General features: G+C 43.2%; 1 protein-coding gene and 1 non-coding gene across 3 annotated transcripts in view; both read left to right on the top strand.

The window, feature by feature from the left end:
* The window catches only part of BRIP1 (BRCA1 interacting helicase 1), a 211507-nt gene that overhangs the window by 15852 nt on the left and 168274 nt on the right, over positions 1–27381 (top strand). For both annotated transcript variants that reach the window (XR_009759861.1, XM_061605052.1), the window contains exons 4-10: positions 14371–14667; positions 18382–18603; positions 19475–19674; positions 23490–23622; positions 24987–25141; positions 25255–25420; positions 26298–26438. Coding sequence is in view for 1 of the 2 variants with exons in the window: in XM_061605052.1 (XP_061461036.1) it covers positions 14371–14667; positions 18382–18603; positions 19475–19674; positions 23490–23622; positions 24987–25141; positions 25255–25420; positions 26298–26438 (1314 nt within the window). In the remaining variant the exon portion in view is untranslated. The remainder of the gene's footprint in view (positions 1–14370; positions 14668–18381; positions 18604–19474; positions 19675–23489; positions 23623–24986; positions 25142–25254; positions 25421–26297; positions 26439–27381) is intronic.
* On the top strand, positions 25974–26193 carry LOC133374510 (small nucleolar RNA U3). Its single transcript, XR_009759906.1, has one exon. It is a non-coding gene; the product is annotated as a small nucleolar RNA U3 (small nucleolar RNA).

Genomic DNA, 27381 nt, shown 5'->3' with positions numbered 1-27381 from the left:
TTTGCTATTTGATTTCATGTTATGTATTAACTTGTGTTTTTGTACACTCCCTTGAGCTTTGGAAAAGTGGCATAGAACTGTTGAATGAATAAATAAATGTGGCTTCCTTATTTCCAGTTCATATATTGTCAGTGCCCAGTAGACCTTAGTTTTTGCCCAGAGACTCCAAAAATAGATATTGCCATGTATTGCCCTGCTCAGAAACACAGTCATATTAACATAACAATATAAACACCTAAGAAGAGCCTTTCTAGATCAGGCCAAAGGCCCATCTAGTCCAGCATCCTCATGGTACCCAATTGGATGCCCCAGTGGGAAGCCAACAAGTAGGACCTGAGTGCAACAGTGCTCTCTCCCCCTGTGATTCCTACTACCTCTGACACTAGAGGTAAAATACAGCTATTGAATGAGGTATCTGGGGCACAGTCTGGTCATGATTTGTTGGATGAATTTCAATTGGTACAGCTTGAGGACGTCGACAAGTTGCTTGGACAGGTGCGCGCAACCACTTCTACATTGGACCCTTGCTCCTCTTGGCTGATAAAAGCTAGCAGGGTTGGAACTGCTGGCTGGGCCAGGGAAGTGATTAATGCCTCATTGCAAGAGGGAGTGGTCCCTGGCTGCCTGAAGGCGGCGGTGGTGAGACCACTTTTGAAGAAATCTTCCCTGGACCCAGAAAATCTTAACAATTACAGGCCGGTAGCTAATGTTCCATTCTTGGGCAAGGTCCTAGAAAGAGTGGTTGCTGACCAGCTCCAGACGCTCTTGGATGAGACCGATTATCTAGATCCATTTCAATCGGGTTTCAGGCCCGGTTTTGGCATGGAGACGGCCTTGGTCGCCCTGTATGATGACCTTTGTCGGGAGAAAGACAGGGGGAGTGTAACTCTGTTGATTCTCCTTGATCTTTCAGCGGCTTTTGATACCATCGATCATGGTATCCTTCTGGGGAGACTCGCTGATCTGGGAGTTGGAGGTACTGCTTGGCAGTGGTTCTGCTCTTACTTGACGGGTCGTCTCCAGAAGGTAGTGCTTGGGGAGTTTTGCTCGGCACCCTGGGCCCTCCAATATGGAGTCCCACAGGGGTCAGTACTATCCCCCATGCTTTTTAACATCTACATGAAGCCACTGGGTGCCGTCATCAGGAGTTTTCGAGTGCGCTGCCACCAGTATGCTGATGACACGCAGCTCTACTTCTCCTGTTCATCTTTTTCAGGTGAGGCTGTCAAGGTGCTGAACCGATGCCTGGCTGCGATAATGGACTGGATGAGAGCAAATAAATTGAGGCTCAATCCAGACAAGACTGAGATGCTGTTAGTAGGTGGTTCCCTTGACCAGATGGTGGATGTTCAACCTGTCCTGAATGGGGTTGCACTTCCCCTGAAGGAGCAGGTCCGTAATTTGGGAGTTCTTTTAGAACTATCCCTGTCACTAGAGGCACAAGTAGCCTCTGTGGCACGGAGTGCTTTCTATCAACTTCGGTTGGTGGCCCAACTACGCCCCTATCTGGACAGGGAAAACCTTGCTTCAGTTGTCCATGCACTGGTAACCTCTAAATTGGACTACTGCAATGCACTCTATGTGGGGCTGCCTTTGAAGACGGTTCGGAAGCTACAGCTCGTGCAAAATGCAGCGGCCAGACTGTTAACAGGGACTCGGAGGTCCGAACATATAACACCAATTCTGGCCCGCTTGCACTGGCTGCAAGGTTCAAGGTGCTGGTTTTAACTTATAAAGCCTTACACGGCCTGGGACCACAATACCTGATGGAACACCTCTCCCGATATGAACCTACCCGTATGCTGCGATCAACATCGAAGGCCCTTCTACGGGGGCCTACTCAGAGAGAAGCCCGGAAGGTGACAACGAAAAAACGGGCTTTCTCAGTGGTGGCCCCCGAATTATGAAATTCTCTCCCTGATGAGGTACGCCTGGCGCCAACATTGTTATCTTTTCGGCGCCAGGTAAAAACCTTCCTCTTTTCTCTGGCATTTTAACATTTTAATATTTAATATTTTAACATTTTGATATTTGATATCTTCTTAACATCTTAATATTTCAATCAATTTAATACTTTTTTAACATTTAATATTTAGTATTGAGTTTTGTAGTTGCTTATGTGTTTGATTAGGTTTAGTTTTCAATTTGTTTAATATATGTTTTAATTGTATATTGGATGTTTATCTGTTGTGAACTGCCCAGAGAGCTTCGGCTATGGGGCGGGATATAAATTTAATAAATAAATAAATATTGTGGCTAGTAATAATTGATAACCTGTTCCTCCATGAATTTCTCCAATCCTCTTTTAAGTTGGTGCCCATCACGACCTCTTGTGGGAGTGAATTCCATAGTTTAACTATGTGCTGCAGTGGAGAAGTGCTTTCTTTTGTCTGTCCTGAAACTTCCAACTTCATTAATTGTAAATTATTATATTTTGATTTTAGACTGTACAGTTTTGTGTACAGTTTTGTGTTATTTTTATTGTATTTTTAATGTTCACCGCCCAGAGAGCTGTTGCTAGTCGGGCGGTATATAAGCTTAATTAAATAAATAAAATAAATAAATTGGATGCCATGAGTTCTAGTATTGGGGGAGGGCGGCTTTTCTCTAGCCACTTTTTCCATGCCATGCATAATTTTATATACCTCTTTTTAGCTTGAGGGACTATGGCAGCCTTCCCCAACCAGGTGCCCTCCAGATGTTGTTGGGCTCCCAACTCCCATCAATGCCCCTCAAAGATTGCTGAAAGCAAGGAAGCCCCTTCGCCGCCTGTGGACAGGGTGGCAAAGACTGGTGGTGGGATTTTGACTCATTCCTCATATTTCTTGCAGATTCAGAGTTTCTCGCATCGGAAGGTAAAACTTCTATTGTTGTGGAAGCTTTTATTATTATTAATTCTGCTCAAGCACAGACTCTCTCATTTTTTTAAAAAAAAAATCATTTTCTTGAGAAACTGGGCAGCTGCATTAAGGGATACCCACTTACACTAAGGCAAGAAAGTAAACAGTAAATGGAGAGTAGTGTAACACACCCTTGGAGTATCAAGAATCAGCTGTGAAAAGGATCTGTCTTAATGTGCTAGCCCATTGCAGTTTAACATATTGCTTACAACCTCCACAATGGGGTCTGAGTGACTTCGGTTACACATTCCAGGAGTCTGGCAGTCTGTTACAATCAGAGTGTGGGCTCTGGAGCAGGGCTAGCTTATGGTGGAGGGGATGAAGAAAGTTGTGGATTTGTATTACACACTCTCACCTGACACAGTATCCGATCCCTTACCCCCGCTGATTGACGTCCTGAATGAGCTCTTTGAAGCAAGCTCCAGCTTAATTAAAACGTTTGCTTGGGTAGCGGTGATCTGTGAAAGCCGGTGATAAATATTGAAACGGGTTCACCTGCTGGTTACTGCGAGCAGATAAACAGCTGCTTTGTGTAGTTTCATCAAGAAGCTGAAGACTGTGCTTTTTAAAAAGAAGGTTTCTTTTTGTTTTAAAAAAAAGAGAGAGAGAGAAGCTTTAATAATGCCACTTCAGTTATCTTAGTAGGGTGTTGGTGTGTGAGATTTCACACACTGGGCATTTGCCACCAAGCAGGCTTTGTTCCTCACGATATGCAGATGGGGAATATCGAGGAAGCTCTTACGGCTTCTTATGTCAAGGATCACAACCCTGCTGTTTGTTTAGCCTTATTTTGCCTTCGATGTTGCGTTCCCATGTCTGATGTTTCCACTCTTTGCCTTTATAACTGCTGACCTTCTAAGCGGGCTTATCTTGGGCAAAGCTGTCCCTCAGAACAGGGGAGCTATGGTGCTGGTTTGACTATGAAATCTACCTGCTCATGTGTTTTTTACTGTGGTGAGCCTCAGCTGCTTGGGAGGGTTGTGCGAACAGCGGCGGGGGGCCAACCTGCATGAGGCAGCTAAAGAGTAACCATTTCCCATTGATTAGATGAATATTTTTCAGAATATTAAAGAGATTGGGGTAAAATCTGACAATTTTACTTCCTCCCAAATGGTACTGACTTCCTTCCTACTTTATTTTATGTTGTTTCACTCTCTCCCTCCCTCCCTCCCTCCTCCCCGCCCACGATTGAAGTCCTCCAGCTTTTGAGGACCCTTCGGCTAACTTGGCGAAATCCTGTATGTGACATCCCAGAAACTCTTGATTAGTGGGTCTGGCCTGGTTGGAGTTGATGCATGCAACCAAACACGCATAAGGAGAGCCAAAATGACAAGGCATAGTCATCAGCTGGTGGACCCTTAATTGCGTTGAATTTGGGGATCCACAGTTTCTCTCACCAGTATCCCATACAGCCTCTGGGTAAGTCTGACAGATGCCAGCCTCCCTTCCTTAGAGCTGGGGTGGAACCAAGGGGTTGTATACAACTAAACTTTACTTGAGTAGACCTACTGAAATTAATGAACCCAAGTTGGACCCTACTGAGGACCTTCCTGTCTTCCAACAAGTCTTTTAAGTAGAGATCTTTCCCCATCTGCATCTGTATTGGAATTCTTTTTACATATTTTAATTGTTTTATCATTTGTGCTTGCCATCCTGGGCTCCTTTGGGAGGAAAGGCAGGATATACATTTAATAGTTACTCATGTCCATTCTTTTAATAGGTCTACTCTGAGTAGGACTAGCATGGGATACAACTCCAAGGTATTACTTCTAAGTTTCTTAGAAGTGCAACACGACCAGCACAAGCTTCTCTCAAGCTTGAAGCTGAAGAATATTCAGGACAGACAAAAGAAAGTACTTCTTCACACAGAGCATGGTTAAACTATGGAACTCGCTCCCAGAGGAGGCTGCGATGACCACCAACTTAGATGACTTTAAAAGAGGATTAGACAGACTCATGGAGGATAAGGCTATCAGTGGCTACTAGCCATGATGGCTATCCTCTCATATTCCCACTGCTCTCATAGTCTCACAGTCCCATTGTGAATTGCTTGCAAGGCACTTTGAGGATAAAGTTGTTCACTTCCGTAGCAATCTTGATGCCCCATCAACATCTACTGTAGTCCCCAATAAAGTGTCCAGTGCAATGTCTGCTGCAACTTCTTGGGATCCGTTTCAGTTGATGCAGCCTGATGACATGGACAAGGTGTTTGTGACGATGTGGCCAGCAATGTGTCCTCTCAACCCTTGCACTTCTTGGCTTATTAAAGCTTGCCGAGGGGGTGTGACTGAATGGATCCAGAGTGTGGTCAGTGAATTTTTGTGGGAGGGAGTGCTCCCAGCCTCCCTGAAAGAGGCGGTGATCCGACCGCTCCTGAAGAAGCCCACCCTGCCTGGACCCATTGGTGTGTGACAACTACTGCCCAATTGCAAATACTCCCTTATTAGGGAAGGTGATTGAGAGGGTTCTGGCGCAGCAATTGCAAGTACTCTTGGATTAAACAAATTATCTTGTCCCATTCCAATCTGGGTTCAGACCCGGTTATGGGATTGAATCGGCCTTGGTTGCCTTGATGGATGACTTTTATCGGGGGAGTGTGACCCTGTTATTCTTGCTTGATCTCTCAGTGGCTTTTGATACCATTGACCATGGCATCCTGGTGGAACGACTTGGTGAGATGGGTAGTGGAGCAGAGTCGTGGATAGCTTGATGAAAACACTGAGCCGGTGCATGGAGGTTGTGAAAAAGGTGAATTCCGTGCTAGGGATCATTAGGAAAGAGACTGAAAATAAAACTGCCAATATCATAATGCCATTATACAAATCTGTGGTGTGACCAGACTTGGAATACTGTGTCCAGTTCTGGTTACCTTGCCTCAAAAAGGACATTGTAGATCTGGAAAAGATTCAGAAAAAGGCAACCACAATTTCATTATGTATGTGTTTGATTTGAGTGTTTGAGTGCCCTATTATAGGGTAGAAGGGCGGGATAGAAATATTTTAGATAAATAAACTAACCAAAATGATTGTGGAGCTGGAAAGGTTACAACAATTTGGGGCTTTACAGTTTAGGGAAAAGGGCCGATAAAAGGGGACATGATAGAGGTGTATAAAATTATGCATGTTGTGGAGAAAGTGGATACTGGAACCCGGGGTCATGCAGTGAAGTGGAGTATAGGAAGATTGAGACAGACAAAAGGAAGAGCTTCTTCACATAGTACCTGACTTCCTTTGGCCCACCCTTTGATGAGGGTCTGTTGCTTAGTGGGTTGAACACATAATCTGCATGTGGAAAATGTCATGTACAGTTTTAAAGGATCAGGTGCCAGGTGACGAGAAAGATCTCTCTCTAGCTGAGATCCCAGGAAGCTGTTGCCGGTCAGAGTAGGCAATATTGAGCAAGATGGACAAATAGTCTGGCTGTGTGTAAGGCTGATTCCTGTGCTCACCCTCTGCTGTTTTCATGAGTTGCAGGGGTCATTGGATTGTAGTCAGTTAAGTCCTACTCAGAGTAGACCCATTGAAATTAACAAACCTAAGTTAGTCCATTAATTTTAATGGGCTTACTTTGAGTAGGACTAGCATTGAATACCACCCAGTCTTCTAGTGCTTGGTCACATGAACAAGGAGGCATGGCTGAACTCTGGGGATGTGGGGCAGTGCTGAACTGTGCCCGGTTACAGCAGATATTTACTTATCTTATATTTTACTTATATTTTACTTATCTGAGCCAGTAAATCCAAACGGTCCCATAACACAGTTTTGTCATATGATGCGCTCTGGCCCTGTGGTGTTTGAAATGTTATAATAAAAGGAGGTTCAGACTACTGCACCAACAGAGACATTGGCCAGACAACTGAAAGCATTTAAAAGGACAACTAGAAGATGATGACTTTATTAACACTGGGTTGTATGCAACTAAGTAGTACTTAGAGAAGACTCATATAAATTAATGGACCTAAGTTAGTCATGTCCATCTCTTTCCATGAGACTATTCTTAGCATGGCTAACTCTGGGTGCAGCCCATTTGGTTCAGCATGTTAAAGCTGAAAGAACATTTTATGCATCCTTCTCCGACATCTGTACAGGGACCTTTTAGGAGGAAACTGATGTACACTTATAGATTCTTGAGGGGACAGCAACTGTGAGTATATGATTGCTTCTGGCACTTGCCTCTGTGGTTTGGGGAATCTAACTGCTAGTTTGTATTTTCTGAAAATTCAGTAAAACACAAAGTTTTTTTAAATTGCAATAAACCAGGGGTTCCCAAACTTTTCCTCCTTGAAAATTGCTGAGGGTCTTGGCAGACCACTTAATCGTTTTTCTGCTTATTGTACCAATTATAATTAAATGATGTTTAATTGTATTTTTATTCCTTCTTTTCTTTCGTATTCTTATTGCATTAATACAACAAAATAAAATATAAGGAATAAAAGAAGCAATAAACATACCATTAAAAATTAATATGAACTTTCAATGCAGGCTACCACCAAAATGAAGCTCATGGACTGCTGGTAGCCCATGGGCCACCATTTGGGAACTAAACAATCGACAGCCTGAAGCCCTTTAGTTAGGCTTGCATACTCTGCCTGATGGTATCTCATCTCTCTTTGGATCTCAGAGCTTTGGGTGATAGCCCCTTCTGAGCCTCCCCTGGGAGGAGGGAGCGCCTTATGGATGGGCTGCTGTAGGTTTTGAAACCACTTTGCCTGTTGTGCCCCCACCAGTGCTAACATATTTCTTTTCCTGCAACAGTAACGTGGATGCATAATCCCAAGTACTTTGTAGGCTATTTTTTTATTACTTAGACTGAAGGTAGAACCACAATTCTGCATTAAATTTGCTAGACAACTTCATAAAATTGTAGCAATGAACATATTTGGGAAATGCCGGCTTAGTTTTTAGTCTTAAAATATTGTTATATTCGGCTCTTTGAAAATAAAAGAGATGGGAGCTACAAAGTGTTACATAAAGTACTTTTAACATTTGAATTTTCAAATTTTCACATGTATGTTTTTTTTAATTAAACCAGACTAAAGATATAATTAGAGATGAGTTTAAAAAAAGGACAGGAAAGCAAAAGTGTTTCCAGTGTTGCATTCCTATATGGGTGTTGTTGGGTTTTTTTTACTTTAGGTTAACATATTCCAAGTTTTAAGAAAGGGAATTGGGGGGGGGATTGTTGTATTTGAGAAGTCGGTGCCTTCTACAAAGACTTTTTTCTCATCAAGCACTTTAGTGGGGTTCTCACTTTTTGAACTTGTAAATGGTTGGATTGTCCACATTTCCCCACCTCAATGGGGTAAACTGAATACAAAATTATGAGGTTTGATGCAGCTAAGTATAATTGTGTGTATCTAGTGAGGTTGCTTTGAACCAATTCGTAAATTTGCGAGTTGGAAAAGAGGTCAGGAATTCCCAGACTCTGTGCCGCAAGGAAAACTGCTAATGCACTTGTCAGGAATAAATAAATATTTTTTTTAAAAAATAAAAGGTGCATAGAGTGTATTCTCACAGAGGAATCTGCCTGTTGCTTCTCTGCATAACTTAATGAACTGGAGATAGCACTGTGAGGACCTCCCCCTCCTGTTTGAGGGCCCAGCAGCTGAAATCACCCGAGACCACTCTCTGGCTGTGCCTCCCAACATCTCCACCCCACTTTCTGAAGTTAGGAGAGTGACTACCAAGAATCCCATTAATTTCAGTAACTAAAGTGGAGATAGAAACCGAAAAGAACAATGCAATAAATTACATTTTGTCAAACCGAATCACCTTAATTAGTTTGAACGAGCTGGATATATTTGCAGTTACTCTCTGCTGGCTTCCCTCCCCCAATACCTGTTGTTCAAACTCGACATCCAGTGACTGAAGTAAAGTTATTACTTCAGATAATACTCCAGATATATTATTCAGTCTTCTTAGAAAGTATGGAAGAAACTGTCCATAATCTATATAAAAATTATATATATATATATATATATATATATATATATATATATATATATATATATATATATATATATATATATATATAAAGGCTATACAAATTATGAATGGGTGGCAAGCCTATTGTTTAGTTACTTTTTAAACATACTATGCCTTTTATTTTAATATACTTTATTTTAACGTATACAAGTTCATCCCCAAAGTCTTGGAAAAAAATCTGCAAAAAGAGTGTTTAAAGGGAGAAATTCCTTTTTAATAAGACAAATTGAAATGAAGACCTCAGTTGCTAATTTTTTTATTGTAACATACGTATATATTCCTCCTCCTCCAAGTGATAGGCAGCTTCTTAAATGTTCTAATTTTTGGCTGGTGGTGTCTGTGGCTTGGGGAAATGTTATGACTACAGCAGAGCAGTTCTCTGCTATTTTTCTGGTGGCTATAAAATCAGGCCAAGTTTACTACTTTCCTGATGTTGGTTTTTTAAAAAGTAAGAGGTAACATTTTAACACTGCAGTAGCAGGTGATACTTATTAATTGCAATGTTATTTTTTTCAACTCTTTACGGTTTTTGCTGTCTTTATTATGTATATTTATATATGCTTCTAAAAGAAATCATTACGCCAAGTACTTTTTATTTCCCCCCATAAATCCTGCAGCAGAAGGCGTTCCATGTTTTTATTGAAAATCAATTAAATTTTCTAGTCACCTTGATCTGGATTACAGCATCAATCCTCATATTTCTCTATTATGGCATATTGTATACCTGATTGCCAGAGGGGTGGCTATGTTAGTCTGTTGAGGAAAAAACAGCAAAGAGTCTTGTGGCACCTTAAAGAGTAACAAATATTTAACATATTTTAAAGTCTGTTCTTAAGCTGTTTTAGAGTGTTTTTGTTTGCTGCCCTGGGCTCCTTCTGTGAGGAAGGGTGGGATATAAATTTAATAAATAAATAAATAAAACAAATACACTGTGGCCTAAGCTTCATGCATCTGACAAAGTTGACTCTGGTCAACAAAAGTTTACTGTATGTGATTAATAAGTTTGCAAGGTGCCACAAGATTCTGTTGTTTATGTACTTGACTCATTTGTCAGGAATAGGAATTGGCAGTGGGAGGCCTTTGAGATCTTCAGTTCCCAGCACAGAGGCAGGGGTATTCAACATGGTGCCCTCCAGATGTTGTTGGCCTACACCTCCCATTTTCCCATACTGTTGGCCATCCTGGCTGAGGCTGATGGGAGTTGTAGTCCAACAACCTCTGGAGGGCATCATGTTGGCTGCACCTGGAGTGAATGGTAGAAATGATGGCTATAGCAAGGGGACTTTCTGGCATTTCACTTTGGGAATGGCTTCCAGGCGCGCCATGCTCCACCCTGTCCTCAAACCAGTCATCCCATAACCTAGGAACGTAGGAAGCTACCTTACACAGAGTCAGATCATTGGTCCATCTAGCTCAGTATTGTCAACACTGACGGGCAGTGGTTCTTCAGGGTGTCAGGCAGAAGTCTTCCCAGTCATATCTGGAGACCCCATGGATTGAACCTGGGACCTTTTGCATGCAAAACCTGTGCTCTACCACTGAACTATGGCCCTTCCCGCAACTACTTGCTGAGCAAACTTTATTATTTCTTTTCTCTAATATTCCTTCTTACGTAAATGAGGAACATAGGGTGCTGTCTTATACTGAGGCAGACCATTGCTCCATCAAGCTGTACATTGTCTACACTGGCTTGCAGGAGCTCTCCAGGTTTTCAGACAGGGGACATTCTGTCATGGCCCCGTCAGAGGACTCCTCAGATGAGGACGACTCGGGAGTAACAGCAGCAGACCCAGGAGCAGCAGGAGACACGGAGGAGCCTCCTGAGAATCCAGCTCCTTCTGCCCCTCAGCTGCAGAGCACCCCAGGGACAGCAGAGGCCCTGCAGCCAGACACAGACAGTGAACAGGATACTCCCCCCTCACCTGCAGAACGTAGACAGCAGAAGGTCAGGCAGAAGAGAGGCAGGCCTGTCTCCTTAAGGCCCAAACGCTGAGGGCTCACACCTGCTGTCCATCCTGCTCTTTATAAGGCACACCTTGGCTGCAGCCTGTTGCTGACTGCAACGTCAGGCGTGGCTTTGTGTAGACCTAGTTTCCCTGCAGCATCTCTTTGACTGACCTCCTTGGCAATTGATCCCGGACCTCCACTGACCTCGCTTCTGGACTTCTGACTCGGCAAGTACGCTTCGGATAGGCCTGGCAGATTTACAACCCGACTGCTGGCTAAGGACTTTCCTTCCCTGCCAAAGACCCAGGCATTTCCAGCCCCCCCTGGCACTGCTGATGCAGGGTAGAGCTGACACATTCCCGGCCCTACCTGGAGATGCCAGGGATTGGACCTAGGACCTTTTGCACGTAAAGCAGATGCTCTGCCACAGAGCTACGGCCCTTCCTGTCAATTGCAATAACTAAAGTGGGAATGGAAATCAAAAGAACAGTGCCATGACACTAGGGACTCATTTGAGAGACACTTATGCCAATAGACCCCTCAAACCTGCAGTGTTCCTGCCGAACACCATCCACTCCACCATACTGGCTTATTGTTGTTGTTGTGTGTACATGAGCACATTTTCTTTTTCAAAGATCAAAAGGCACGGAGAGCAACATCATGCAATATAATTTGAATTCCACTTTTCTCTGTGCGGCTATGTAGTGGAGGCCAACATGGCCACATATGTAACATACACCGCCTGTCAGCTGTTTCCTCCTTTATCGCTGACAAGGGCCCCATTCATAACTCTTCCTTTTATCCTTTTTGGTGAATAAGTAATTATTCAATATAGAGGAGGCAGGATATTTGGAAAGGGCTATTTAATGTGGCAGCACACCCGTAATGAAATCTGCTGTTACTGGCAACCTGAGAGAGGAATGTAACAATTCTAGCATGGCTGGTAATTCTGTCCGCTTTGACGGTCCTTTTTTTGGCACATCAGTGGACCTTTTATCCCAGTGAGTGACAGCTTCAGAAGGGTCGCATTCACTTCCATTCTATCGTGTATTGTAATATTTAATGGTGGACAAGCTTGAGTGGGACGAAGGGTAATTCGAACCTGCTTTTCCACAGAGTGGAGGCCAAGAGATAGTTGATCCCTAGTATTGTGGCGTAACGCGCACAGTGACTTTGGATTTGCCTATGGAGTATAATCTTACTGATTACAATTAAGAGGAGGGTGAAAGAAAGTGAGAACAAGAAATGGTAGAACTGGCAAGAAAATTATGTTTGGCTTCCTATTGTCATTGTTGTTGTTGTTTTTTACACCAATAAGATTGCGTGCTAGTTTATAACATCTACATATTTTGCTCCAATACAGGTAGCTAATACTGCAGTGTACAGACACCCCCTCCCCTTTCGAAAGATCTGCGCTCCTCTTTATAAAAATCTTACAACAGCCTTCTAAGAGTGCAAGGGAGGAGGGTTCCTAAGTGACAAAGTAATTAGAGTGGAACAAAGGCAGCTGAGTTATCCTGTTACCGGTATGCCTAACTTTATCCAGGATTCTTTGTTTATACAGTTAACTCGTGGGACCTGCAACAAAATGTTGCAGCGTTATCATCAACCCTTGTCAGGATTGTTCTGCTGTTTAGTGTTCCAGTCTGTCAGCTGAGCCCTTCTCCAGGATACTATGTTCCATTCCCCCTCCACCTTTCTTTTCCAGCTGACACACACCATTCCATGGTTCCTGAGCAAGCTGTCTTCACTAGGATGGGGTTTTTTGCCCCGATTATTTTTTTCTGTAAATCTGCCAACCTCAATACTTTTATTTATTATTACATTTATATTCTACCTTTCCTCCAAGGAACTCAAGATGGCATACATCACTCTCCCTCCCCTCTCCATTTTTATCCTCACAACAACCCAGTGAGATAGGTCAGGCTGAGAGACTGTGACTGCCCCAAGGTCGCCCAGTAAGCTTCATGGCTGTGTGGGGATTTGAACCCTAGTCTCCCAGGTTCTAGTCCAGCTCTCTTGAGCGCTACACCATGAGTGTGTTGTTGACTCCCTCTTTTTTCTTATGACCCAGTTTTGGAGACATAGCTGTCAGCATTCACCCAGTTGAGTTTACCATTAGATGGAGTGGTTTCTAAAATAACAACAACAGGAGAATGTACAAATCAAGATGGAGGGGGATATTTAGTAGTATTAACTTAGTAATGCCACAAGACTCTTGGTTTGTTTGCTTGCTGTCATAGGCTAACTTGGCTGTAGAATCAGTATTAACTCATGATATCATTCATTGGTGGCATACATTTAATTAAGTGCAACTTGGCTTGTGGAGAAAGCAAGAAGAGAAATCTGATATCAAAATGTTAACATGCTCAGCTTTTCAGGCTTGGTTTTATATATATATATTTAGGTTTTTTTTAAAAAAGTATGTAATTGTGCTGCTAAATCAATTCACTGCATATGTGTGTGATTTATTAAACAAGTTAACTGAACACTATGGATGAAAATGTGAGGAAACATGTCAGCGCGTGCTTAAATATAAGCAGGTGAAAGTATTGTTAGCATCACCCAAGGGTGTCGTAAATAAACTTAACTGTTTTGGATTACTTAGGGCACTCAGGGTGCAATCCTGTCGCTGTATGCTTATTGAGAAGTAAGTCCTTCTATGTTCAGTGGACTTACTCCCAAGTCAGTGTGCATAGAATTGCAGCCTTACTGGGATCAGGTCTCTGGCCAAAACAGAGCTATTTATTTCAGCCTCAGCCTTGTTTGTACATCTCTTGGGTACTTTGTATGAAGCGCTCACATGCATTTTTTAAAAAAGTAAATATCTTTATCTGCAAATTTATATGCTACATCTCAGTTGTAGCTGTCAAAGCCCTTGAACTCTCTCTGGCAGACTTCTGCTTTGGTTGGTAACCTAGTTTCACTTGTGAAAAAATGGTAGAAGATATGAGATAGTATTGCGTCTGCACTCTAATTTGAAAAATGAAGAACATTAGTGGAGTCTGGCTGCCTCTAGACTGCTGAACGCAATTAAATTCCCTTTTGTTACGTTCTGACCAAGGTAGCATTTTAAAGCTCCTTTTACTTCTGCTTTACTTCCATTTAGTTGTGTCCTCTGATTTTAGGACTGGATGTATAAAGAACAGCTGAATTCTCATTATGTGGCAGAAGCTCCTTAAAGTACTTTAAAACAACAACAACTTGTAGCTTCATTTGTGTTTGAAGCTGTCAGGTATCCAGCGTATGCTATTTAACAGAAAGCCCTGGGCAAGATGAGAGAGACTATCTTCTTTTCCCTGAAGTCAGACTCTTTAACAGCTGTTAAAGCAGAGGGGGCCGGGAGAAGCATGTGAAGGTATTCACAGCCATCTAAAACGCTTTTATTTCCAAGAATAGTTGTTGATGGGCCAATTTTCTTATTAAATGTTTAATTGTTGTTTTAATTGAGGTTCGTGCTTGGAGAATTTGAAAATCTTTTAGAGAGATTTTTTCTTTCCTGTGCATCTGATGTCCGTAATGAGATTTCTCTTCCTCAGTTACAGCCGTCCACCTCCTGCACTCAGTGTTCCTGTTCTTCTGTCGAGGAAAAACTCAAAGATGCCGCTGATGCAAAGAAGAAGGAAAGCGGAGGGAAACCATTTATCCCTAAAATATTTTTTGGAACTCGGACCCACAAACAAATTGCTCAGATTACTAGGGAGATGCGGAGGACAGCATATTCAGGTGTCCGTATGACGATTCTTTCTAGCAGGGACCACACTTGTGTTCATCCAACTGTGTCCAGCTGCAGCAACAAGAATGAAAAATGTGTAGAGTTGCTGGAAGCCAAAAATGTGAGTTATTTTTTAAATCTATCTGGAAGAAACCCAGCCATGCCGCTTTAACTTTTTTTTTGGGGGGGGTGCTGCTCATGTTATATGCAGAAGAGGAATGTTCTGTGGCCTTTTGCTGATTGAGGAGTTTTGAAAAATTGAGTTCAATACAAATCAGAGGGCTTTGTGTGTGGTTTTACAACATTAGAAAGATCCAAGTTTCATTTATTCTCTACATAAATGGGGATGATGGGTTCTTCTTGGTAATCTCCTCTTAATAATAATTTAAAAAGACAAAAGAAGACTGTGGTATTAAGGATAACATTCCGATGATTTACAATACGCTAATCTGTGGCACTTGAATCTCACCAGACCAGTGTGTTCCTGGAGAAGTATATGATCACAATTCAGAAGTGCTGTTCTGTACCAGAAAATATATGTCTGGTTTCTTAAGCTTTTTAAAATATATATATATAATTGTTCTTTATTTTCCCACACAATACCTCCCAGCACTGAAAGGCCAAGCATTTTTTTTATCCACGTAATATAAAATCTAGTGTGGATCTGAAAATCAAGACCTTTTGTAAAATCTTCCTAAATCAAAGGACTTGTCTGGGCTGTGGATTGTGTGCTTACTGTTGGAGATGTTACACTCAGAAATGTTACTCTTGTGCCAGATCTTCAAATATTTATTTTTATTTGTATTTATAAAATAAATTTGTCCTGTCTTTTGGCCCCCAAAGGGCTCTCCCCACTCCATCATCATTAATAACAAAATAAATATAAGCAAAACAATAATATGAACAAAGAGTTAAAAACCAGAGCCCACTGAAATACAATTTCACAACAGGAGCCAACAAACATTCCAAAAGCTTGGCAAAGTAGGAAACTATTTCCCAGGCGCCAAAAAGTCAATGAGGAGGAGGAAGACAGCCAAGTTTCCCAAGATAGTGAGCACCACTGTCGCAGATTTCGGGGACATGATAATAATATATCATAATAATGATATAGCATTTCTGGAGCACTTTAAAGCTGCAATCATATGCCCAGTTTTCTGGGAATAAACCCCACTGAACTTAGTGGGACTTTTCAGTAAACATTCTTTGGACTGTGCTGTGAGGAACTTAAAACACTTTGGATATATTTATCCCTGTTCAGCCAGGAAGTTCATTGGGTGATCTTCAGCTAATCACTGCCTCTCAGGCTAGCCTATCTAAGAATGCCAGCAGACCCTGACTGCTGGTTCAAGTCAAAGGCGGCCCATCTATAGTCCAGCATTCTGTTCTCCCAGTGACCAACCAGATGCCCCAATGGGAAGCCCACAAGCAGGACCTAAGCACAACAGCACTCTTTCCACTTGTTACTCCACAGCAACAAGTATTGAGAGGCATATAGCCTCCAGTACTGGAGACAGCACACACTCATTATGGCTCCTACTCATTGACAGCCATATCCTCCATGAATTTGTCTAATTCCCTTTTAAAACCATCAAAATTGCTGGCCGTTACCATACTTTATAGTACCAAATTATGTCATTTAATTATGTGCTGTGTGAGAAGGACTTTCATTTGTCCACCTTGAATCATCCGACATTCAGCTTCATTGGATGATTGTTCTGATACTATATGAGAGGGAGAAAAATCTCTCCCTCAGGATAAGGGGGCAGGAGAGGAAGAAAGCATCTTGGATGAAGCATGGAATAAAAATGTAATAGGATAGATTTCATATTGCCTTGTAAAGTAAATCAGCATTGTTATCCTACTTAACGAGTCAGTGGTGGAGATCTAACGAGTGTTTTCCTGACTCGCGTGTGTTCTTTAGAGATGGTTGCTGAAGCCTTTTCCCCATTACGTCTTTTTAGGAGAGCTTGCACATCAGTGTAAGAGTCATTTTATTAACCACAGATGTGTTTGGGACATATAGAGGCTATTGTAATTTTATCCTAACAACTCTGTGAGGTAGGTTAGGTTGAATATATCTGAGTAGGCCAGAGTCACCCTGGGAGTTTTGTGACTGAGCAGGGATTCAAACCTTGGGATTCAAATACTCAGCCCACTCTTCCATGTGAGGATGTGGTCCAAAGCCAGGAAGCATCTTCTTTTGTAAGCTACCAATGCTTTCTGAAGAGAAGTGGTGGCTGGTGCCCATTGGGACTGATAGAGTGGAAGGCTGGAAGCCCAACAGTAGGTGGATTCAGCCAATGTCAGGCAGAACCAACTTAATTCTCATTTTGTCCCCATCCTCCTCCCTGCTGAGCTATGCAAGGGCAGCATTGAGTCTAAGGAGGAGGAAGGTGAGAGGCAGCGCCACCCCCTGGAATGGCTGTAACTAAGAAAGCAGGCAGGTGGGGGCTGGCTGTGGGCGGACTGAGGTTGGCGGGGCACAGCCCTATTTGCCCTTATGGACAAGCCTCCACTGCTGAAGAACATACAGTCATACTGTGCCTTGTGTTAGCGAACTCCCTCCCTCTAGTTTGCAAGTGACTTTGGTACTTGACAAGCGTAAGCAAGGTGTTAAGTCTTTATGCCCCTCTATCCTGCAGGCCCTGAGGGTGAGCTGTAGTGGTAATGAGAGCCAATTAACTCTCACTTCAGTTGCTCTTGTTTTATCCTAAGACTATATTGCAAAAGTCAGTTGATAAATGGATAACTGGCAGCTTGTGAGCTAAGAGGCCCCAAGTGCGATAACACTTCCACTGCCAACCTCCCCTTCGGGTTGTGTTACAGGCTTAACATGGATGAGCCTTTTTTGTCTGGTTATCAGCTTTCATGTCTCTAAGAAGCCTTTGAGAGCTTCCAAAGGATACAGTTTCAGGGACTTGCTTAGCTTTCTGCCTCTATTTTGCTTTTAAGTAGCCATTGTAGGAAGTACCAAGTTAAAGTAATACAGCTATAATTTGACAGGGTAAATCAGAGAAATAGATTTTGCTAAATAATGCTGTGGGAATTATTTAAGAAGAATTGCCTTTCTCCAGAATTCATGCCTTTTACAGGCATGAAAATGATTTCAGATTCCTAGGCACTAGCATTATATCCCTACACAGGCAAGGAACAGATTCTTTTGTGCACAGAGATCAGAAGCATCCACTTTTACACAAACCACAGTTCCTTGTTAATACCCAAATTCAGGTAACTGGTCTGTTTAAACTATTCAAGCCAGTATTTGAAACAGTGGTTTAATCTAATCCTGGTTTGTTCTTGTAATATCTATGGCAGAGCCATTCCTTGATCCAGACCAGGATTCCAGAGTTTAAACAGCATGACATGTATGACCAACTGTAGCTAATATACACTCAATTAATGAAATGTAGAGTTTTAAAGATACATATTGCAAACTCCTATTGGGGAGGGGTATACATTTTGATATTTTATGTTATGTTACTTCTTAAAACAATAAAAATATATTTAAAAACTAGAGTTTAAACAAACCACAGTTCCTAGGTTTGGATGTAACAGGGAATGGTAGTTTGCTTAAAAGTATATGTTTCTTACCTCCTTCAAGCCACAAAAGAGGAGGAAAGAGCATGTGAACCTGAGGCTTGTCACAGTTTGTGCATATAGCAGGTAATCATGATTTTCCATTGCATCTGAACTCTGCCAACATGTTGGATTCCAGTCGTCCTCCCTGAGCTGATACTGCTGAAATACACTTTTGCAAAGCTGAAACTACATTGAGGTGCAACACTGTTCTTAGCAGTGTATGTCTGAATCTTGAATTTCTTAATTTTACGTCTAGGGCACATCTTGTTCTTACTACCATGGAGTCCATAAGCTTAGTGAACATCACATCTTACAATCTGCACTTAAGAAATACCAGGCTTGGGACATCGAAGACCTAGTGAGCCTGGGGAAGAAACTCCGTGCCTGTGCCTATTTTGCAGCTCGGGAGCTCATGGGGGAGGCTGAGATTGTGTTTTGTCCTTACAACTATCTTTTAGACTCACAAATAAGAGAGAGTGTAAGTATATTTGCAAGCAGGAGTTTTTAAAATATAATTTATTTTTTATCTGCTAACTAAAGTAAGAAGAGTAATTGGTTAATGAAGACCATACCTGAAGACAGCTCTGTATGTTGCTGTGTAAAACAGCTCCCTATTGACACAAGAAAGGGGAAGAGATTATGGCTTGCATCCAAAGAGCCATGAATGAAAGGAGAAAATATATTAGTGATGTTCCATGACCTCTTGTTGTGCAAGAGCAAGCGGTAAGACTTGTGTTATGCTCAGAGAGAAAGTGGATAAGGAAAATACACACTTTAGTATATTATTCACTAGTGAGCCATAAAAAGGTCTTGACAATGAGCTTTTTCAGAGCAATAACACAAATGGTGTAAGATACAAATCTTGCACTAATGGAGGGACTCCTCTGAATTTGGGGGCACCTTTATAATGAAACACTGCTGCTAAGTTGAAGGCTGTCCTTCCATGAGTAGAAGAGGCTTTCCTCTAGCAGAAGGGCCATCTTTGGATACAATCCTTTAAAATTAGCCAATGCCAACAACAAAAACAAGAAATCAATAAACCACAAATACAACAAGAACACAAGTAGTAGTAATTAGTAAAAAGAAATGCGGGGACCAATTTTCAACCCCCCCCGGTCAACCTTCACTGCAACAATATCTTGGTGCATCGTAGGGATGGATGAATCAGTCTACTTCTGGACCATGTCCCTTTCACATTTGTTCACCCATAAGCCCATTCCATCTGGTTTATGCATTGATTTGCATTTTTTAAAAATAAAAATCTGCATGAAACCTGTTTCACTGCATACGAAAAAATTGATGTAAATTGCCCAGTTACTTGGTTTGATTTTTTGTTTGGTTTTGTGCAGATGGAGATTAACTTGAAAGACCAGGTGGTCATTTTAGATGAAGCTCATAATATAGAGGATAGTGCACGGGAATCAGCCAGTTACAGTGTGACGGAAACTCAACTCAGGTTGGCCCGAGAGGAACTGGACACGATGGTGAACAACAACATTAGGAGGAAGGATCACCAGCCCTTGTGCGCTGTATGCTGCAGTCTGACAAAGTAAGAGGAAGCTAATTTAGCCGAGATAGCTGTGGCGTTTAGTTTAAAGGGACATACTTATTAAGATAGGCATCTCAACACCTGTAACAGAAAAACCTAATGAAACACATAGTTAAGAAGCTGCTGCAGACAGGAGTATTTGTTGCAAATGATTCCCTTCAAGGTTCTGACACTTTTGTTTGTCATTCTCAGTCAGCGGAGGAGTGGAGCAGACAGGAATGGGTTAACTTCTGGAGGCAGGGTCAGCGCTATAACACAAAAAGTTTAGCTGGTGGCCGGCCGGAAGGAGAGGAACCTTCTCCCGTTCTTCAGTTTTTGACTCTGCCTTCAGCGAGCAGCAGAGTCAGCCTGTTCCTCCTGGATCCCCATAAGGGATTCAGGAACAGTTTAGCTATTTCTCTACGCTCTTCTCAGAGAGTTTATCATCTTCAACTGCAGTCAAAGCGCACAGACTTCTGCCTCTCTTCTTTCACTTCCCGCCCTCACTGAATAGCCAGATTTGAGGGAGGAAGAGTGGGATTGTTGTTTCTGAAGAGGTGCTGGTAGCGGCAGAGGCCAGGATCTGTCTTGCGCCTCTCCCTGCTGTCCCTTATCAAACGCTCTTTCACAGTCCCAAGGAGAGGGAAGCTTTCAGGAGTGTTTTAAGACACTGGAGGAGCAGGGATTGGTCCCCGTTTCATTGATTAAAACAACAACAACCCTGGGGCAATGGGCCTCCACTAACTGTGGTTGGCCTCCTTGCCGCAATGTTCTCAGGTAAAGCCGCTAAGCTTTCTTTTTCTAATCGGGGTGGGGAGAGGGCAGCTCCAGCCCTGGCCTTTTTCCCTCTTCAGCTGGGATTTTAACTTTGTCTGGGGGAAGAGACAGTCCTCATGCCTTTGCAGAGGAAGATGAGTCCCTGAGTGGGGGGGGAATCTACAACTCAACCAAGCAATCCATTAGTCACCCTCGCCTCAGTGGCGGGAAGCATGCTAGACTCCCCGCCTGAAATAGTTTCATTTTCTCAGCTCCCTTCTACTCAGCCGGGGGGAGGGGAAGATGCACATGTGGCTGGTGCAGGAAAAAAGCGTGCCAAATTGCACCATCTAGATAAGCCCTCTACCTCTTCGGCCGTGCTGGCCTGGCTTAACAAGGCCATGATGAAGGAGGCAGGAGCTTCCTTAGCCAAGCGTTGGGACCATAGGAAAAAGGGCTCCAAGCACTCCAGGACACACTGCCATGATTTCTTCCCCTCATTTTCCTCCTCCTCTTCCTCCTCCTGGGAGGCCAGCCCAGTTAGAGAAAGGGGGAAGAGTAACAGAAGGGGCTTCTTACAGAAGCCTAAACCACACAAAGATATACGCAAAAGATGCTTCAGCTCTGGGTTCCCACCTGACCGCCTTTCCCTCAGCCCAGGCTCCTGGGGGAAGTATGCTCCCCTGTCATCTGCTGCATCAGACTCAGAAAATGAAGAAGGGGAACTCTCAGGGGAGGATTCCCCTATGCCATCCCCGGTGCATAAGAGACTATTCTCCTGACTCCTATCCTATTTTGATTTCTGAGGCTATGGCCTGCCTTCAGTTAGACCCTCCTAAGGAAACTCCTCAGGAGGAGGAACTAGAGGAAGGGGAACAGGGATCTTCAGGCGTCTTCCCCAGTCAGGGATGAGAAGGTAGTCATTCTCTTTCCAAAGTTCTTCAGGGACATTGTTAAGGAAGAATGGGATCATCCAGCCAAATCCAAAGCTCCACATGCTCTGTCCAAAAGGCTATCTTAAAACGTGCACACGAAGCATCTGCATTGGCCATGAGAGCTTCAGCAGCCAACTCCTTCCTGGCATGGGCTGTGGTAAAGTGGGCTAAAGCGCTACTATCAGAAGTGCCTCCCGATGCCAGACACATCAGGGAGGGGCTGCACAAATTGGCTAAAACAGCTGAATTCCTAGCAGATTCCTCCTTAGACAGCCTAAAGTACTCAGCAAGAGCTCTTGGATATGGAGTGGTAGTAAGACGCAATATATGGCTGGAACAGTGGGAAGTGGACCATCACTCTAAAGCCAGTCTTGCAGCTTTGCCCTACTCGGGTGGGCAGCTTTTTGGCAAGTCTCTAGAGTGCCACCTGGTGGAGACCAAGGATAAAAAGAAGGCTCTTCCTTCCGCTCCCAGGAAGGATGACCAATCCCATAAGAAGGCTTCACATTCCTTTCATTCCAAGGGCTATCCAACTACCTACAGGACGTCAGTTCCAGGGGTCCTGGAACTCTTCCTGGAATTCCTCCCGCCAGCGCACCCATTCCACACCCACCAGTGGCGGGGGAGGCAACAAACATCATCAAAACCCCAAGCCCAGTGCATGACGCCAGGACGGCCCAGGTGGGGGGCAGACTTCAATTTTTTGCACATGCCTGGGCAGCCTCCACCTCAGACAAATGGATACCGAGCACCATCCAGTCTGGCTACTCCCTAAAGTTTGCCTCCATCCCACAGGACAGATGGAGGACAGCTCCTCCATCTCGTCAGCCATAGGAGTTGCAGAGAACCCTGGATGCCATTTCTCACCTCCTCAAGATAGGCGCCATAGAACCCGTGCCAGGGCATCAGCGGCCCTCAGGAACCTTCTCTGTGTTCTTCACAGTCCCCAAACTCAATGGCAATTACCGTGCCATCTTGGAACCGCTTCCTGCAGACAAAGAAGTTCAAGATGGAGACGCTCAGGTCTGTTGAGGAAACCATTCAACCTGGGGACTTCCTGGGATCTATAGATCTCACAGAGGCTACCTGCATATCCCCATTCTCCAGCAGCACAGATGCTTCCTCTGCTTTGCGCACGGCCACCACCAGTTTCAATACAGGGCCATGCCCTTCGGCCTCGCCTTGGCCCCGCAGGTGTTCACCAAATAATGGTAGCAGTAGTGGCACACCTTCATACTCAGGGAGTCCACGTATACCCTTACCTAGACAACCTTCTGGTGAGGGTCTCTTCAGCGACAGTGGCACAATGGGAACTCCAGACTACCATCCATTGTCTGGAGAACCGCGGCTTCATCATCAACAGGGACAAGAGCCATCTGATACGCACCCAGCGCCTTCAACATCTGGGAGTGGTCATTGACACAGCTGAAAGCAAGCTCTTCCTGTCCACCAATCGCACAGACAAGCTCCTGCGCCAGCTGCCCGCGTGCCTGCAAGGCAGCCAGGCTCCTCCGATGGAACTGGCTCAGCTGCAGGGCTCCATGATAGCGGCCATAGACTCAGTGCCATGGGCGCGCTTCCACTCAAGAGCCCTGCAGTGGCTGCTGCTTCCATGCCGCCCTCCCGAGGCGGGGACGTTTACCTCATCTGTCGTCCAAACCCAATCTCATGGTTCAGCTGTTTTCTTCCTAACCACAAACTGTAGCCAAAGTTTGTTCTTGAATACCACTCTTGGTTAGTGAGGAGAGACCTTAACCATGCCTCCGGGTTCAGATGACATGCTAAGACACTTGGGCATAAAAATGACCAGACCAGGGAGGAGCAAAGCGTTTATGAGCCCCTCTCTGGGAGTCTGCACATTCTCATGATCTCGACAAGCCATAGCTTGGCTTATTGTCTCATGCAAACCAAGCCCACCTTAAAAAAAAAAAAAACTACCTCCAGTGCTGTGGAACTCCCAGCATTAGAGCCAAACCAATCTCCTGGGGCAGGAAGCTTCATAACATGGGTGTGCTGTCCCCAGACCCTTCTTTACTATAGTTTTCTAACTGTGCATTAAAGCATTTGAGTAGGTTAGGGAATGAAAGGTCTAATGTAAAAATGTTCACCGAGCTTCTGCTTCTTGTGCCATTTCTTTGCTTATAGTTGGTTAAAGGAAACCTGCGGTCAGCTTGTGGGGAGAAATTATGAGATCTCCAGCAAAGTTTGGAGTGGAAGCCAAATGGTGGCATTCTTGCATAATATGGGAATAACCAATGCTACGTTTCCCATCTTACAGGTAGGCATTCATAAAAGTCAATACTGTGATGCCAGCATGTGAATTACAGTCCAGAAGATTATACTTTAGCGTTTCCTGAAGTTAAAAACAACACTTTATTGATGTCACATGAAGTTTACACACTGTTCCCTGGTACAGTTCCTTTTGCTACCAACCATTAATTAATTAAATACTTTAGGATCTCTCTTTTCCTATCAATCAACAAAAGCAGTATTATTGTGAATATTTTGTTGTTGCTGTCTTGGAGGAGGACGTCAATCATCATAATGAGAAAACAGGCTGTAGGAGGGGTGGCTAACCTATGACCTTCCAAATGTCATTGAACTACAATCCATCAGACCCAGGCAGCATGGCTAATAGCAAGGGATGATGGGAGTTGTAGTTCACCAGCATCTGGAGAGCCACTGGTTAGCTACCCTTGGTCTACAGAGGCTTCCTATATTTTATCAAGAAAAGCCAACTTGCTACACCAGGGCATACATTTCAGTGCTCCCCCAAATTAACCTTTTTTGCCACTAGAAGTCTAGAAATCTACTATTCAGCCACAGTTGCTTTTCAAGTTCTAGGGAATTATGGAGAATTTCTTGAATAAAAGAAAATGTACATATTTGCAAAGCTGAGATCTACATATCTCTTGCAACTTGAGTGTATAATATTTCCGTAACATCAGTTAATGAAACTTTAGCAGTATTGTCTTTCATTAAAGCAGCAATATGCATGAAATACTACTTTTTGCTGATGGAGTCTTAGACCCCCTATTTAGAAGTAACATTAAACTATGGCTCAGAGTTGCATACAAGAGCCTCAGATGTGCATTCTTTCCTTCTCTCCAACTCCTTTCTTTTGTGTGTAGGAGTTGAAGATTTCCATTCCCAAGTTAGCAGGAAACCATAGTTAGCCATTTAGTCTAAATCCAGCAAACTATGATTTGCACATAACATTCGATCTTATGCAGTTACCTTTCCAATTATTTAATATTCCTGAGCATTGCATACAGGCGAAATGTTTATTGTCCTGCATTATCTTGTGGAATGAGTTCGTTTGATTCTTAAGGTAATGAAAATGATGAGGTGTTCGGTTTTTTAACTGCACTTTTTTTTTTTGGCTGAGCGTTAGTCTGACGAACTCGTGAGATCTTAAGTTTCTCCCAGCCCCAGAATTCTGTAATTAAGGATGACTCTATTACAAATGGCATAGAGAACACCAAAGCTCTGCAGCCATTTAATAGTGTAGGTGAGCCTTTCCCAATCTGGTGCCCTCCAGATGTGGTTGGACTCCAGGACATTTGGAGGGCACTAGTTTTGGGAAGACTTGAGTAGGCTAATTTAATGTGTGAATTTACTTACTTTTTTTGTCTTCTATAGAAACATTTTGCTGCTGTACTTGAAAAGGAAGAAAAAATAACCCTGTTCCACGGAGGGGAAGAGCTTGTTTCCATTCCAATTATAAGCCCTTCAACTCAGATTATGCTAAAAGGGCTCTTCATGGTCCTGGGATATCTTTTTAAAGAAAACCACAGGTCAGTGAAGCTGTGAAAGCAATCCTTTCCCCCTCCCTCCACATCTGTTAATATTTAAAAGTGTAAGTTGCGGGTATATTTCAGATTTTTGTGTCCTTTTTTGTTTGTTTTAGGTTTGCCGATGATTACAGAGTTGCCTTGCAACAAACCTACATTTGGACTAATGAAAATCCAGTTGATGCTCCAGATAAGGATGGCTTCTTTGCACGATCCAAAAGAAGATCACGTCAAAAAATGGCAGTGCATACACTTAGCTTCTGGTGCTTGAATCCGGCTGTGGTAAGCCATGGGGGGAAATCTAGGGCCAAATAACGCATAGGGAGCTACCATATACCAGGTCAGATTTTTTATCTATCTGGTCCAGGATTACCTGATTTGCAGATCCTGTGTCTGCAATGGAGAAGGATCTCCTGATCCTTTTAGCTGGTAAAGGTAAAGGTGTCCCCGCACTTACAGTGCGAGTCGTTTCCGACTCTTAGGGTGACGTCTTGCGACATTTACTAGGCAGACCGTATATATGGGGTGGGATTGCCAGTTCCTTCCCCGGCCTTTCTTTACCCCCCAGCATATGCCAGCTACTCATTTTACCGACCACGGATGGATGGAAGGCTGAGTGGACCTCGACCCCTTTTACCGGAGATTCAACTTCCTCCTTTCGTTGAAATCGAACTCCGGCCGTGAGCAGAGCTTCGACTGCGTTACCCCAATACTGCGTTATCCCGCCCTTCCTCCGAGCAGGAGCCCATGCATGCAAAACTGGTCCTCTTAAATTCTTAGGTTTTTGCCTCCTGAAATACTTGGATTTCAGGACAATTTACAACATTAAAAATATTAAAATATAGTACACATCATTTTTATAGTGTCAGACTACAGAGGGGTACTCTAAAGTGGTTAGCTGAGCAAGCCATGAGGAGGAAGAGGAGTCAAAAGTGTTCTGTTCTGAACATGATGTGGATAGTGATGCATTTATGCATCTGTTACTTGCTATTGCTGAACATTCTTGCCTTCTTTTTATAAAAAAGTTGGGGGGGAATAAATACAGGCTGTGTGGTAAATCATGAAATAAAAACGAGCAACAAAACTGAAGACACTTAAAAAGCCTGGCTGAAAAAGCAGGATATAAATGTAATAAATAAATAAATATTTTTCTGTCCAGGCTTTCTCTGACATGAGTGGCATTGTCAGATCAATCGTGCTGACCTCTGGAACACTTTGTCCAATGGACTCATTTTCTTCTGAGCTTGGTGTGAAGTTTTCCATTCAGCTGGAAGCAAACCATGTTATTAGGAACTCACAGGTACATTCATTGCATTTAGGGCTGTGTTTACTCTTATGCTAGTATGCTGTAGAGCAGTTGTTGTTAGCTCTGAGGCCCAGCCCATGTGTGCAGCAGAAGGGGGGGGGAGAATGGACTGTACCACTTCATCTTGCATGTGGGGATTCCTTATTTGAACACTCCCTGCTGTAACCAGGTAAGCAGACCGTGAGGGGGAGTGGCTGTAGCTCAACTTGGTTTTTTTATTTCTTTATTATTTGATTTATATCCCGCCCTTCCTTCCAATTTTTTGTCTTTTTCGCAGTCCATGGTGTGCGCACAGCCCTCCTCCAACACTACATTTCAAATGAGTTGATTTTTCTCTTATCTGCTTTTTTCACAGTCCAACTTTCACATCCATACATAGAGATCGGGAATACCATGGTCTGAATGATCCTGCCTTTAGTGTTCAGTGTTTAGTATCCAACCAAGTTCTGCTTAGAGCAGACCCATCAAAATTAGTAGATCCAAGTTAGTCGTGCTCATTAATTTCAATGCTTCTACTCTGAGTAAAACTTAATTGGGTACACCACAGTGGGTCTTTCCTCTGAATATGACTAATGTTGGATGCAATCCAGGATGAGTTCCTCTTTCAAAGGAGCATTTGAAAACCTGATAGTTCCAATCGCATCTGTAATCTGAAATGATGCAGTCCTTCCATCAGCTTATTCTGCTGTGTATGTATAGAGCAGATCTGCAACATATCCTTGTATTTCCTACCTTGATGTGAGATTTGCATGGGAGGGGAAAAGTGCCTCTTTCTGTGGCTTTTTGGCTATATCTGCGTTCTTCTATGAATGCAGATTGGTAGGGGAGTGTGGACTGTGCATTAAGGAAGATACTGTATTATGGCATCAGATCTTTGTGATTCCCTCCCTCAATCTTTTGCAGTCATGGGTTGGATCCAGATGTCCTATGAGCAGAG

This window comes from Rhineura floridana, chromosome 21, assembly GCF_030035675.1.
Source record: "Rhineura floridana isolate rRhiFlo1 chromosome 21, rRhiFlo1.hap2, whole genome shotgun sequence".
Classification (NCBI taxonomy): Eukaryota; Metazoa; Chordata; class Lepidosauria; order Squamata; family Rhineuridae; genus Rhineura; species Rhineura floridana.
Note: the sequence above shows the minus strand (reverse complement) of the source record. Positions and strands in the feature narration are given on the sequence as shown.